Below are 14,193 nucleotides of genomic sequence, written 5' to 3'. Positions count from 1 at the left end.
ATTATAATTTTTCAATTTATCTTATCATAGATAATCATGGGACTAATCATAAGAAACCGGCCGGTGGATGATAAATTTCATCTTATGCTACAATTAGTCTCAGTAACCCTAAACTAAAAGCACTTTAGTTTGATTAAACATTTGACTTTATTTTCTTAATTTTTGCCAACTATTTCTTTAAATCTTTATAAAAAGCTTATTTAATTTAAAATTGATTTCATTATGTAGTGCTAAAAGTCTGAATGAAAGAGGAAGTTGAATGAGGAACGTCTCATAGAAAACAGCTCTCCAACCGTTCTCTATCTGATATTTCAGTAAAAACTATATCTTTTGGCTTCAAGCGTTGTTGTTATTATTATTATTTATTTTTCTTTATTGTTAATAATAATGCCATAAGAAAAATAAACGTCTCTTTGACTCGCATCATACTTGCAAATAATTGAAATAAATCTCTAAAAAGATATCTTTAGCCTTCCTACTTGTTTTGATAATTTCTTAATGGTGTACCTATATAGATAAAAATAAAAAAGAAAGGGATCAAAATTAAAATTATATATCTATTTAAACGTGACGTGTATGAGATTCTTAAATCATAATAAAGAAAAACGTGCCTCATAAACATCTGAATTTATTTATGTTTATGATTAGTCGACATTTTTTTAATGGGCGCATTCAAAGTTTGGAATTGCCCTTCACACTTGCAAATAAATCTCTAAAAAGATACCTTTAGACTCCATTCTTGTTTTGATAATTCCTTAATGGTGTACTTATATAGATAAAAATAAAAGTGAAATGGAACAAAATTGTCTATTTTAATGTCCTTCATAATCAAGAAAAACGTGCTTCACTCCTTGGGCCAGGTTTGACCATCAATATAATTAAGAAATTTAAAACTTGAATCTTAGTAGTAGGATATTGTAAAATATTTTTCCTTACATAAGAAGTGAACCTAGCTGATCTACGTGAGAAGTGAACCTAGCTGATCTATCCGAAAGTTGAGTAAAATCGGGAGAGGAGATACCGACGATGAGGACAAGGATATTGACTAGGAGAGGACCTGGATCGAGAGCCGATAGGATAGGGGAGAGGATCGTCGATAGTACCCATGACCCTATAGACACCATAGACCAAGCACCTGGGAGCGTTAGAGTAAGAACCAGAGAATAAATCCTTGGCACGGCCTCTCCGACGCTCAAATCAAAAGAGACCGAGTAGAAAAAAGTATCAGAAAGTAGAACTGTAGTAGATGTGGGTATGCGAGCGTTTGTGCGTAGCTAGCCAACGGAAAGTACCTCCCTTTTTTTTATATTACCTTTTGTAACCTCCGTAATCATTAGACATCAGAGATGTAAGGTGTCAAAGCATCTCGGATGATAGAAGGTCTATGGCGAATTCTCATTGGATAGAGGAATGTTCCGCTTCATACATGTGATAAAGCATCGAATATATTCTGATGACTGATCGTTATTATCTGACAAGTAGTTAAGATTTTCTGACAATATTGTCTCATAACAATAGTTCGACTGGCTTAGAGATGACCTGGAGTAAACGGGGTACTATGCCCATGAGACGTTAGGGAACTGAGCCCTTGGGGTCTGACCGACTTAGAGCCGACCGAGAGTAAACTGAGAGTTATGCCAGGAGAAGTGAGGAGATTAAACCCTTGGGGTATGACCGGCTTAGAGTCGGACGGGAATAGAATGGGTGGACACGTAGTTCTCAACCTTGATTATCACCTTTTATTGACTTTTGACTACTACACCACCTTGACTATTGTCCTCACAATACCCTTGGGGTTACCCACTATTCGTTGTGTCACTAAGAATGAGCCTCAACATTTTCCAATTTATCATGTGGCCAGTGAAAAACTTTTAAAGGCCAAATTGATCGTCACAGAATTAATTGGTTCAAATTTGGATATTCGGGATAAAAAAAAAATCTCACAAACAGTTGGATTTATTTTTGTGATTATGTCTATGATGAGATCATCCAATATTTTATTTTATTTATTTTTAATCTATAATGTCATTCTCCATCTGCTAAGCGCCATGGCCGATGAACGGATTGTAATTTGGCATGAACTGTAACGCCAAGTCAATGGTACATGGATACGGAAATTAAGATTATAAAAACACTCGAACAACCCCATCATTATATATTTTTCATTGTCCACTTGATAAAGGAGATCAAATTGGCTTCTGAAACGTAAAGAATTGTGATATACAAATAGACTTCTTGTTCTTCTCCTCGTACCTTGATTTCTCCTCATTGATCAGAGCTCATGAGCCAAGCGACCCCAAATGGATCGGCTCCGACCACATCGCCGCCCAGCTGGTTCAGCCACTACGGACACGGCCGCCTCCTCTACCCTCTCTTCGCAGTTCTCAACGTCGGCCTCATTCTCCTCGTCTACTACTATCTTTGGCGGCTCTTCTTTGGCCGGTCTGACCGGACGAACGAGTCGACCACCGTCGCGACGGCCCAGTCGACTTCGGCAGCCAGCTCTCCCAACGCCTCCACGCGCATCGAGGCCAGCCTCCACCCCGAGGCGCTCTCCGCGCTGCCGGTCTTCGACTACGCCGGTACTGCGGCCGCCGGGGGCGAGAAGTTGGAGTGCGTGGTGTGCTTGTTGGAGTTCAGGGACGGGGACAAGGGGAGGCTGCTTCCGAGGTGCGGCCACCGCTTCCACGTCGACTGCGTGGACATTTGGTTTCAGTCGCACTCCACCTGCCCCATCTGCCGGTCGACGGTCGAACCCAAATCTTCAGGGTCTGATGAAGCAGTATGATTGAAGGTGTTTGCTTGTAAAATAATTTTAATGCAGTGTTAATTTTCGCTTAAGTGAAAGTTCTCTGTTTGTAAGTTAGATCTTCTCAACCTCTGAAATGGAAGCTAATAAATATCAAAAAGAAAAGAAAAGGGAAAAAAAAAACAGGGGTAAAGAATCAACTTTTTAAAACTTAATCTACTAAAATAAAGAAAGGTTTAAAATGATTGACTTATTCATAATTTAAAAAAAATAATGACGTGACAATTAACTACAGATTTGTTTCCTTTCTAATTTCTATTCTACCCCGCTTTTCATGCTCGATGAATTTGAGATAAATAAAAACTGTCAGACCTCACATATTCTAATTATTATTTTAATCTCATATTATTCCATTTAGAACCCTTCTAAACATAATTATATATTGTTCTAAACATCAAAATGAGATTATTAAGAAAATGGATTTCGTCCCATTCTACTTCTCAAGCACAATTTCATCCCATTTTCACATATTTTTTCTTGCATGTCATATAAACCACAGATGGTGCTAGTGATCGAAACAACAAGAAGTTCAGCTGCAGCAATTTAAGGTGATGTAGAAATGCATGAAATGACAGCTAAACTGCCAAGAACTTCTCAACCTGACTTGAACAGTAGGACTGCCTTGGAATCCACATAGAGATAGATGAAATGCTTTGACTCATGTGTTACAAATGATCCTAGACAAGCACAAGATGAATTAGAGGGATAATCATTAATTTCGCCTAACATGAACCATGAAATAGAAGACTCAAGCAAATCACACTTCAGAAAGTAAATCACAGTTACAGATTAAAAACAGACATCTAAAATCATGGCCTACCAATTTCACAATAAGGTAGCATGTGAAATCAATTGAGAGTTGAGCAACTAAAAGTTTAACTTCAGTGTGCAAAAAGCAATCAGGCATAGTAAGATTCTCTAGTGTGTAAAAAGTTTGTGAAGGTCCATGAAGTGCATGGTTTTCTAGAGGTTCTGATATTCATACTAGAAGCAATAACTATACAATGGTTTTCTAAAGAGTTTCAATGCAAGTTTTCTTTATTTTCTCACTAGAGATTATTAAGATTGTAAAACCACATATTTGAAAAGAAAAAAAATACAAACTAAAAGAAACAATATGGTAGATATATCATGATTTCCTCAAGGAAAATTGGATAAGAATTCACATTATCTATGATCTATCATAACTGACACCTACTATTGATAGTCCTTCCAACTTAATGACCCATAACAATTTTGTCCAACTAAGCTTGATCAAATGCAACATGTAGGCAGGAAATGAGGGATTTATGGTGTAAACATTACTGAACTAGTTTCTGGGATTCTGCTTAACCGGTTGCAAAGTTATCAAGCCAAGCTGCCCATCGTATCAAATGAAGTTTGATAAAATAGTATAGTTTTTAAGTCACATCAACTAGAGTTCTTGTTCGCTCGGTACAAAATTTTTCTTACCTATTGCCTTCTTAAACATTTGATGCAATTCTGCTTCTTGAAACTTAGTTTGTTAATTTATTCGGCACCACAAGCAAAAAAAAAAAGTTTCAGAGATAGTCAAACATGAGCTAAGGAATATATGACATTTCAAGCACATTAAAAATAGAGAAAAAAGTAACATTTTCTTATCTACAGAGAAGATAAAGAACTAGATATGATAAACGTTCTAGCACAAAACTAAAATAAATTTCCAGCTTGGATTGGAATGATCTGATTAGTAAAGTTCAGAGTGGTTTTTCTTATTAGAAGATTGGTCTCCTTGCAACTGGGGAGATGAGTTATTTTGAATGACATGATCACAACTGATAGTCACATACCCATTAATGCACTATTTGAATCCTATTTAGTCTCCAATAAGATTAAACCTATCAGAGACTTTCTTAGGGATTCCATTGAGGATAGCAGATATGTTCCACCTGATCAAATGGGATAATGGTTTCTGTTAGCAAAGAAGGAAGCTTAGAAATGATCAGATTTGAGAACCCATAAACCAGTCAACTTCTGCAAATCGTGGTTCAAACAGGTTACCCTATCCCATTCTCAACTATCCAAACATCAAACTGTTACTTCATTAGGTCATCCTGGAGTTATGCTCATAAATGTCCAACTCTCTGAGCGTCAACACAGGATCACAATATCAGACTTTGTAATCTTATTTTACAAAGTTCTAATTAGAACATTTGTAAACATGAATCTGTTCAACTGCATTTGCTACAGTTGCTCAAATATTGTGTCTAATCTCTCATGCTCGGTGCTCTGATATACTTCAGTGGCCTTGGAGTGATGACAGTTAATTCCTCTATAATTCAGTTTAACTACTCTCAAAGTTCTTGCAGTTTTTCAATTGTTTGGTTATCTGAAATACAAAATCATTGTTTGAATAGCACTACAATGCAAACTAAAGAATGATGCAACACCAAAATTAAACTATCAAACCACCCAGAAACTAGAAACAAAATTGATGAAGTGAAGAAGTAAATAGGTGTAATAGGTGTTTTATAACAAAAATATACAAGAAACATTATGCACATGTTTTATAACAAAACAATTACACGAACGAACTTGGTATGATATGTGTTTTATAACAAAAATAAACTCTAAGAAACATTATGTCCAAAGAAAACTTAGGATTTTTTTTTTTAAAAAAAAGAAAGGCTGCATGCTTTTTACTATGCATTCTCGTATTTTGTACTCTTGAGCAAAAACCTAAGGTTTTAGTTTGATTCATTTGAATTTCATATTTTTACTTGTTGAATTTGAATATGTAACTAAGTAATTTTTCTATTCCTCCATATTGTAGGAAAACTTCTAATTTCAAACAAGTTGGAACTGTAATTGGAATTTAAGATATAGCCCCTTGATCTTCACATAACATAACAAATAATACAAGTTAGCCAGTGCAACAGAATATGACAGGAAACATCATTATGATGCTCTATAGGAAGGCACAAGACCCTGAAAATTGGGAGAATGTGTAAAAGACCAAGAAGCTTGCTTAACACCAAATGATAATTTACAGTCAAAATGAAGAGAAAAGTTCAACTTCCAGTGAACAACAAAAAGAAGATGTCTTTCTAAATGCACGTGTTCTTTCATCTTTGCAACTTTGTATCGTCCAATGCTTCACTTTCAAATTAGAATTTTGTAGACGCCCATAAAATCAGGTGGGAAACACTAATTTATGGCATGAAACAAATTGGTCCGAGCAAGGGAATCCAAGCATGCTTTACTTGCTACCAAAGTATAGGGAAGTTCACAGAACAACAGCAGATCGGCCATACCAGGAGAAAGATCCTAAGACTACTCCAGAACAGTGGCCTTGGGCTTAATCGAAACAATAGGGTGGGCAGCTACATCTCAGTCGATCTATAAATGCAATTCAATAATGCAGGTGTATCCAAGATCACATAAGGACTGCACACGGTGGCTTTGGGTCAATATTCAGGGAGCAAAATAAAAGGATTTTCCATGGAAGGCAAAAAACTTCAGGCAAAGCCTGCCTTCAGTTCCTATGATCTCAGATTTTTTTGGTAGACTAAAGTTTATTTTTAATCTCACTCCACATCTCAACAGTGATGAAGATATTCAGTATTACGCTAGGGATTTCGCCTTCGATTCAGTAAACAAAATGTTCATCCATATAGCTATTCGAAGCAGAACTCACCCGACAAAAAAAGGAACAATTTTCATTGCCCATCGACGGACCAAATAACACTTGTGAAGACAGCAGGAAATAAGAACAAAGATGGAAGAAAACAAGAACGAGGAGCGCACCAAAGTTACGACCCACAATACAGTGCCAACTCTGTCCATATCTAGCATCGAACTCCTTCTTGATGTGCTCCGCGATGTTCTTCTCCACTGCATGCTCCTGGAACGCCTAGATTCCAACCGAAATCCACAAAACGATGATCTCAAGAAGCAGCCAACGCCAGTGGAACACGATTAAAAAAAAAAATCCTGTTTTTCTAACAATAAGTAGGAGAAGAAAGAAGGGAAAGATTAGGGAGAAAGGATTCTCTTCGTCATACAGCGCGGGCACAGGCGACCGCGTGGCTACGCATCTCGTCGTCCATGTCTACTGCTTTCAAGACGACATTCGGCTTCTGCGCCGCCGCTCCCTCATTGCCAATCTCGCCGCACTTGCTATCGTCTGCCATCGTTGCCTGCCTTCTTCGGTGCCCCGAGAAGCTCCGTTGCCCTCGCCACTCACAGCGGGAGGATCGATGAGCGACTGCTTCGATGTCAGAGCCATTTTCCAAAATAAATAAATTCAAAATTATATTTTTATTAATATTTTTTTTAATACTCTTAAAAGATTATTAGTGTTAAAGGTAATGCTAAATAGTCAGGTCAACTAGAATCAAAACATATAAGTGTACATATGGATATTTTAGTAATATCATATATATATATATATATTAATTACATGTATATACATACATGCATTCTAATTGAAGGATAAAAAATTTTAACTGATCAAATTCTGATCAACAAGAATTATCGTAGTGTTAAACACCTTTAATATATTCATTTCGCTCTCTTTATTAGAAAGATAACATTAACATTAAAATGCTTAACCCTTTTAACTTTTATATATATATATATATATATATATAGAAATTTTAGCCTGCGGTGCTTTTTTGTGCGGTTCTGTGCGGCACCAGTTATTCGCGTCATCTGAGCTGGCAAAAAAACCTGCTGCACTTACACATCAGCAGCAGGTAAAAAAAAAAAACCTCTCCACAAACCCTAACTGAAGCAGCGCCGACTCCTCTCCTCATCGCTTCCTTCTCCTCCCTCTCCGAATCCCCTCCTCTCTCGCCGAAGTTCGTCGCTAAGCAGAGCCGCCCTCCTCTCCTCTCGCCGAAGCTCGTCGCGAAGCAGAGCCGCCCTCCTCCTCGTCGCGAAGCAGAGTTGCTTCGCCCTCCTCTCCTCGTCGCGAAGCAGAGCCGCCTCCCTCTCTCACCGAAGCTCGTCGCGAAGCAGAGCCGCCCTCCTCTCCTCGTCGCGTTCCTCTCTCGCCGCGAGACCCCTCTCTCGCTCGCGAGACCCCTCGTCACATTCTCTCGCAGCTGATCTTCTTCGACACTAGGGCATTTCTCTCCGCCGAACTAGGGTAAAATCCGTGTTGCCTCTTGTAAAATCTATTCTTTTGTCCTGAACAATGCTCTTGTTTTTGGCTCTACTTTAGTGGCCTCTACTTCAGTGGCTCTGCAGGATATCAGTTTCTTACCGGAGAGTCAAAGAGCAATCATCCCAAGGCTGAACAAGAAGCAGCATTTCAGTGGAAGCATGATTGAAACAAACAAGTTCAAAGAGGCGACTGGAAGGAGTTCCTAAGTTGAAGCGATCATCTTCCTTCAATGAGGATAGGTAATCCAGACTCAACTCTTAATATTATTGATTTACTAAATCGATCATATTAACACAAAGCACCAACTTTTTTACTTGAAATCTTGATGAAATTGTTGCTTTTACGTGACCTATTTGCAATAGGCTTGTTTTACACTTACCTTACTCAATGGAACAGTGTTCAGTCCTCGGATGCTCATGTTAGTCTTCTAAATTATACTATTTTTTATGCATGAAATTCCCAATATGTAGGAGCTACGATATGCCTTGTTCAACAAGGGAGAGTGAAAAGATTGGGGATTCATCTCAACCGAAGTACCCCTCCGGGGCTTCCAAAAACATATCCGACATGAACTCCATGTCTGATGATAATGCAACAAAGATATCCCCCGTTTCAGATGCAAGAAAGTCCTCTGCATGGATGGACATTCCTAGGTCTTCGCCTCTCCGTTCGTCAACTGATGGAAGTAAAAGATCAAGAGAGTGTGACCCAGTTAAGGGCTCATCCATTGGGTTAAAGTCTTTCCAAGAATTCAAAGAGAAGGTGATCAGGATCGAAGAAAGTTGAGTTATATATATTGTTATCACTAAACTTGTTTTGGTTTTTAATTTCTTTCCTTCAACTTCGATTTGGTGCCTATTGCTGCAGGCTTACTTCTGGAGCTAGGGTTATAATAGTATCTAGATCTGATGATAATGAAAATTTTTGACTTCCGAATTCCAACAAATATATGCATTATCTCTCTCAGTTCGCAATCGTAGAGCATTGAAGTTCTTGCAAGTGCCATTGGTTCGACACGTCGTTCCTCAACTTATTTGAGCTATTTCAGAAGCATTGATTTGCTTTCTTCTACCAACCATTGTTATATTCTTCTAATTTCCTCGAAGATAAACTAAATTTTCTCTTTATTTCAGTGGCTTGATAATTATGTGCATGCTGTTTCGATACACTATGTACTATGTAGAATTAACAGAGCAGCTCCTACTTTATTAACTAGGTCCTTCGACACACTTTGATTAGAACACTTAGCTTATGATATTAACTTTCTTCGTCGCATGGTGACTCAAGAATGCGATTTATTCACCACTACCTTTACAAACACTAGCTTTTAGTCTTACATTGCCAATATTCTTATGTGATGTGTGGTTATTTGCCAAGGTTTAATAAAGAGAATGAACTCGATCTATCCATTGTTCTTTGAACATAAACGTGGTAAATGTGTGTTATCATTTTGACTCGAGTAAATCTCATAAAGTGATGATTGAATTTCCTTCAGGAAGGCTTTACAACACCTGCTGCTGGAAGTTAGTTAGCAGTGGACATTTTGAAGGCAGCTAAAGACAGATAATTTGTCTTTAATCTTTTTCAAAACAATATTTACGGTGCTATTTCCTGTAATTTTGAATTCAATTTTGGTTGTCCGTTAAGGCCTAAATCCCATATTTATTTGTACAAGCAAATAATTGTACAAATTATTCCATTGGTTAATTATTGTTCTAAATTTCCAAATATTAGCAAAGGTTTATAAAGAAGATTTATCTTTCATCTATCCATTATTATTATTTATTTAGTTGTCTGAAACATTGTGTACATATATCATTTCAAACGTTACAAAATTTTATTATGAAGTTTGACATCTTGCATAAATGTTATTCGAACCTATGCAGATTCGTCATTTTGGAACAAGCCATCAACAACATTATTGCTTGGTTTAGGTTCAGCAATGGATCATCATTCTGTTCTATGTACAAGGATATCGGTTAATAATTTACAGAGAATAAATGAAAAGGTAAAAATAGAGGGGAATACAATTAAAACACTTGAGAATAAATTAGATGGATCTGTGAAACCTAGCTCTTTAGAGAATTTGCCACCCATCTTGCTCTTGCTCGTCGACGTTGCTGAAACTTTCGGAACAGTGACATTCAGCCATTCCAATATCGCTACCAGTACTGGCCGCAGCATAATCATGGGCAGGAATGGGTCTGGTAGGTTGAATATTTTGGATGACTGTGAACAATGGTGCTCCACTTGACTTGTCTGCAAGCTGGGTGGAATGCGAACAGAAATCTTAGAAATCATCCGCGTAATGTTGAAATTCAGCAAACAAAAATGAATCTAAGTTTTTATTGAAGGAATGTCTTATAACCACTGCATCAACCAACCCTTGTCTTTGCAGTAGAACCCAACGGCCAATGATGGATCGATTGTGTCTAGTGGTAGGTGTCACACCGTGCTAGAGACAGACGATTTATGCCACAAGTGAGCTACTTGAGAGGGAAAAGGTACATGTTCAAAAATGCAAGTGGGTGAAACAAAATACCTGCAGTGGTATGAAGAGCACTCAGCTTCCTGGTCATCCATCTTGATATCAACAGCCTAGTTTAACAGTAATTATTTAGTGTCTCCGACAAGATAGATAGAGCACAAGCAACTTTATGATTTCAAGAAAGAGAACAAGATATCATATTTCTGTTCAAGATGACAAAAAATTGAAAAAAGTAAATGTTTTTAAGCTATCAAGGAACCATAGTGGCTTAATTAGCGACTTGTATGTTTCTAAGAACCATATTTCTGAGTTAATGAAGAGACTGTAAGTAAGAAGTGTAAGAAATCATTTCTTCCATTCAACATCTTGTATACAATGACACATGATAGATTCCTCAGAACAATATGAAAGTAAATTAGTAGGGCAATTGGTTTTTAGTAAACATGATAATTGCTCATGAACTGAGAACGATCGAAAAGAAAAGCAAATATGCATTGATAAATTTTATACCGACTGAACTTCATGAGGGTCCAAGTAGAGTGTCTTCTCATCTTGCACACCAACAATATAGGTTGAGGCACCAGGTTTACCACCTAAGATGCCGAGGCATTGTGGAAATGTAAACGTTTCCCACAGCAAAGGAATATACCTGCAAAAATATGGCACATACTAAGAGCGGCTGGGAAGATACTCAAGAAGATAAACACCCCAAATATCAAACAAAAAACAATTATAGAAAATTTAAAAAACAAATGCAAACATGATCTAAGAAAGTAACACTGCCAATGTGCCGCCTAGAAGCCAGACTAAAACCATGATAAATGGATCTTAACCGTATTTGAAGCAAGACTAAGTATACGCAAAACTGACCCAAGCTACATTCACCATCCAGGTGCCCCGATTTGCAAAGGGAAAATATATGATTCCTCAGAAGTCAATGGTCATATTTGAAGTCCAGATATGACGCATATAATATCATGGACGCAAAGAGTCCATAGCCATATAGTTAGACTAATATTTTGAATAAAGGAACATAACCTAAAACTATACATAATATCATTAATATCTAGAACATATGAAAATGTTTTATTGTATCATTAATTTTTTTTTCTGGACAAGTTCAAATCTTCACAATGGGAAAAGATAAATCAAAAGTATCACCCTTGATACACTAGAGAAATGCTATATTCAAATTTACCTGGGGTTGATTTTTGCGACGAGCTTCAGCGAGAGAGGGAGGCGGCTCTGCTTCGCGACGAGGAGAGGAGGGCGGCTCTGCTTCGCGACGAGCTTCGGTGAGAGAGGGAGGCGTCTCTGCTTCACGACGAGGAGGAGGGCGGCTCTGCTTCGCGACGAGCTTCGGCGAGAGAGGGAGGCGGCTCTGCTTCGCGACGAGCTTCGGCGAGAGGAGAGGAGGGCGGCTCTGCTTAACGACGAGCTTCGGCGAGAGAGGAGGGGATTCGGAGAGGGAGGAGAAGGAAGCGATGAGGAGAGGAGTCGGCGCTGCTTCAGTTAGGGTTTGTGGAGAGTTATTTCTTTTTTACCTGCTGCTGATGTGTAAGTGCAGTAGGTTTTTTTGCCAGCTCAGATGACGTAAATAACTGATGCCGCACAGAACCGCACAAAAAGCACCGCAGGCTAAAATTTCTCTATATAGAGAAATTTATATATATATATATATATATATATATTTTGTTGAATTTTACATTAATTGTTTTTAATGTAATATAATAACTTCGGTCCATGTTAAGGAAAATAGGATATTTGAATACAAATTCAATTAAGTTGTACTGAAAATCAAATAATTAAGTTTTAGAGGTTTGTTTTATTTATTTATTTTTTTTGATAATTCATAATTCTGAAGGTGACTATGCGGTCACACAGTGAATTCGGGAATCCTCGTTGGCCCCACAACTTATTATCGAATCAAAGTCCAGGGGCAGTTTAGTGGTACTTATAATTTTTATTCACGTAGAAGAAGTGCATGAGGTGGTGATGAGTAACTAGACGTTCCAGCATTATGCTTAGAAGCATAGATGCACACATTGCGCGCATGCATAATTATTCTACTATAGATAGATAGCCATATTTATTTCTTCGTGGCGTCGTTTTTAACATCGTTTTTGGATCTCACGGCACCAACTGGAAAATCTAGGGGACAAAATTGGTGACGACACCAAAAATTCCACCCAGATCCACGTTGCTGGAGAGTTGCAAGGTCGCCTGGATCGAGGGTCCTATTGGACTGCAGCGACGGATTACGAACGGAGAGTGGAGTGGGAACGAGCCTGCATCTGCCCAAGAACGCGGGGAGATTCGTCGTTAAATTGGCGGCGGCCATCAACAACGAAAACGCTCCGTTGCTGTTGCTCATCACTGTGTTGCCGACGATATCTTGCTCGCATAGCAGCACCACGGTGGCATCTGCGGCTCGGACCAAGATAATTTATTTTTTAACGAAATTATAATAATCCTAAATGATAGAATATAGAATAAGTTTTATTTTAATTTTTATTCTTTTATTTTATTTATTTAAATTACCACGTGTATTGTTATATACCTGTGGTATATATATATATATATATGTTGGTATGTACAACAAAATATAATCTGAATAATATTCCAGATTCTTTACAATGCCGTCTCTTCTTCTTCATCTCTTTTCTTCTTCGAACTTCTCACAGAAAGTTCATCATGTATCAGAGCTACCGTCGCCGCCGGCAAACACGGTCGTTTCTCCAACATCATCAACCACACAAACAAATCCGGATATGATTCATCAAACTACAGTTTCTTCTCAGCAGATTCCTATTGTTCAATATACTCTCAACCCTCTTCCAACTCTTCCATCGATGAATCAATCTATTTCTGTGAAGTTAGACGAAAACAACTATTTGATTTGGAAAAATCAGTTCTTGAATATTGTAATTGCTAATGGATTAGAGGAGTTTATAGATGAGACTCATCCTTGCCCTCCCAAATTTCTTGATCTCAGCAATCAAGTTGTAAATGCTGAGCATACCAGTTGGCAACGCTACAATTGTATGATAATAAGTTGGATTTACTCATCGTTGACTGAAGGTCTCTTAACTCATATTGTTGGGTATTCAACAGCACGCGATATTTGTTTAGCTCTCGATCAGATTTATTCTGCCTCATCATTTGCTCGTGTGGCAGAATTAAGAAGTATGTTGCAAAATCTAAAGAAAGACGGTCTCTCGGCAATAGAATATATTTAGAAATTAAAAGGTATTTCCAACAAGCTTACTTCTATTGGAGAACTTGTTTCTTACAATGATCATTTGTTATATCTATTGGCTGGTCTTGGGAGGGATTACAATGCTTTTGTAACTTCTATACAAAATCGTGCTGACCGACCCTCCATTGAAGAAGTGCATAGCTTATTGCTGAACTACGAATACAGGTTAGAACGACAAAATTCTGCAGATCAATTGAGCTCTCTTCAAACCAATATAGCTCGTTTGTCTATGACAAAAAACCACCCTCATCCTAGACAGCTTCGAGTCTCCACACCATCAAGCTTTCCAAATACTCTTCAGTCCAGATTCCCTACACCTTACACATCTCCAAATGGTCTTCTCGACAAGCCTTCAACTACACAATTTTACAACCAATGGAAACCTCAACAGAATCAGACCACTCATCCCTCAAAACCACGTTGTCAAATTTGTCTCAAACTCGGGCACACTACAAATATTTGCTATCATAGGACAAATCTTAATTATCAACCAGCGTCTTCTCAAC

The 14,193-nt window shown here is 37.9% G+C and overlaps 2 protein-coding genes, 1 long non-coding RNA gene and 1 pseudogene across 5 annotated transcripts; 2 read left to right on the top strand and 2 right to left on the bottom strand.

Annotated features, from left to right (window-relative positions):
* The first annotated feature begins 2,281 nt into the window (after positions 1 to 2,281).
* Positions 2,282 to 2,788, top strand: LOC122004119 (RING-H2 finger protein ATL5-like). The gene has a single exon (XM_042559050.1). It carries the CDS (start codon positions 2,282 to 2,284, stop codon positions 2,786 to 2,788), a length of 507 nt encoding a protein of 168 aa, XP_042414984.1.
* A 350-nt stretch (positions 2,789 to 3,138) lies between these two features.
* LOC122005190 (dynein light chain 1, cytoplasmic-like) lies at positions 3,139 to 7,044 on the bottom strand. Its single transcript, XM_042560137.1, has 3 exons — positions 6,835 to 7,044; positions 6,578 to 6,683; positions 3,139 to 3,486 (listed from the first exon to the last, which is right to left on the bottom strand). Exons 1-3 carry the CDS (start codon positions 6,961 to 6,963, stop codon positions 3,404 to 3,406), a joined length of 318 nt encoding a protein of 105 aa, XP_042416071.1. The 5' UTR covers positions 6,964 to 7,044; the 3' UTR covers positions 3,139 to 3,403.
* A 447-nt stretch (positions 7,045 to 7,491) lies between these two features.
* LOC122005189 lies at positions 7,492 to 9,215 on the top strand. Of its 3 annotated transcripts, XR_006118343.1 has the most exons (3): positions 7,518 to 7,922; positions 8,013 to 8,179; positions 8,411 to 9,215. It is a non-coding gene; the product is annotated as an uncharacterized LOC122005189 (long non-coding RNA). The 3 variants fall into 3 exon arrangements; XR_006118342.1 differs by having other exon boundaries at positions 7,492 to 7,922; positions 8,013 to 9,215; XR_006118344.1 differs by having other exon boundaries at positions 7,492 to 7,922; positions 7,998 to 9,215.
* A 634-nt stretch (positions 9,216 to 9,849) lies between these two features.
* Positions 9,850 to 12,833, bottom strand: LOC122004118 (annotated as a pseudogene).
* Positions 12,834 to 14,193: the final 1,360 nt, after the last annotated feature.

The sequence above is a fragment of the Zingiber officinale genome, chromosome 7B (assembly GCF_018446385.1).
Source record: "Zingiber officinale cultivar Zhangliang chromosome 7B, Zo_v1.1, whole genome shotgun sequence".
Taxonomy (NCBI): Eukaryota; Viridiplantae; Streptophyta; class Magnoliopsida; order Zingiberales; family Zingiberaceae; genus Zingiber; species Zingiber officinale.
Note: the sequence above shows the minus strand (reverse complement) of the source record. Positions and strands in the feature narration are given on the sequence as shown.

What these genes read in the sequence shown, in the direction of transcription:
- LOC122004119 (XM_042559050.1), top strand. Translation starts at nt 2,282, where the DNA reads ATGAGCCAAGCGACCCCAAATGGATCGGCTCCGACCACATCGCCGCCC.
- LOC122005190 (XM_042560137.1), bottom strand. Translation starts at nt 6,963, where the DNA reads ATGGCAGACGATAGCAAGTGCGGCGAGATTGGCAATGAGGGAGCGGCG. An exon ending in CGGTCGCCTGTGCCCGCGCT is followed by an intron (nt 6,684 to 6,834) that starts GTATGACGAAGA and finishes GTTGGAATCTAG; the next exon opens with GCGTTCCAGGAGCATGCAGT. An exon ending in TATTGTGGGTCGTAACTTTG is followed by an intron (nt 3,487 to 6,577) that starts GTGCGCTCCTCG and finishes GTGCTTGTCTAG; the next exon opens with GATCATTTGTAACACATGAG.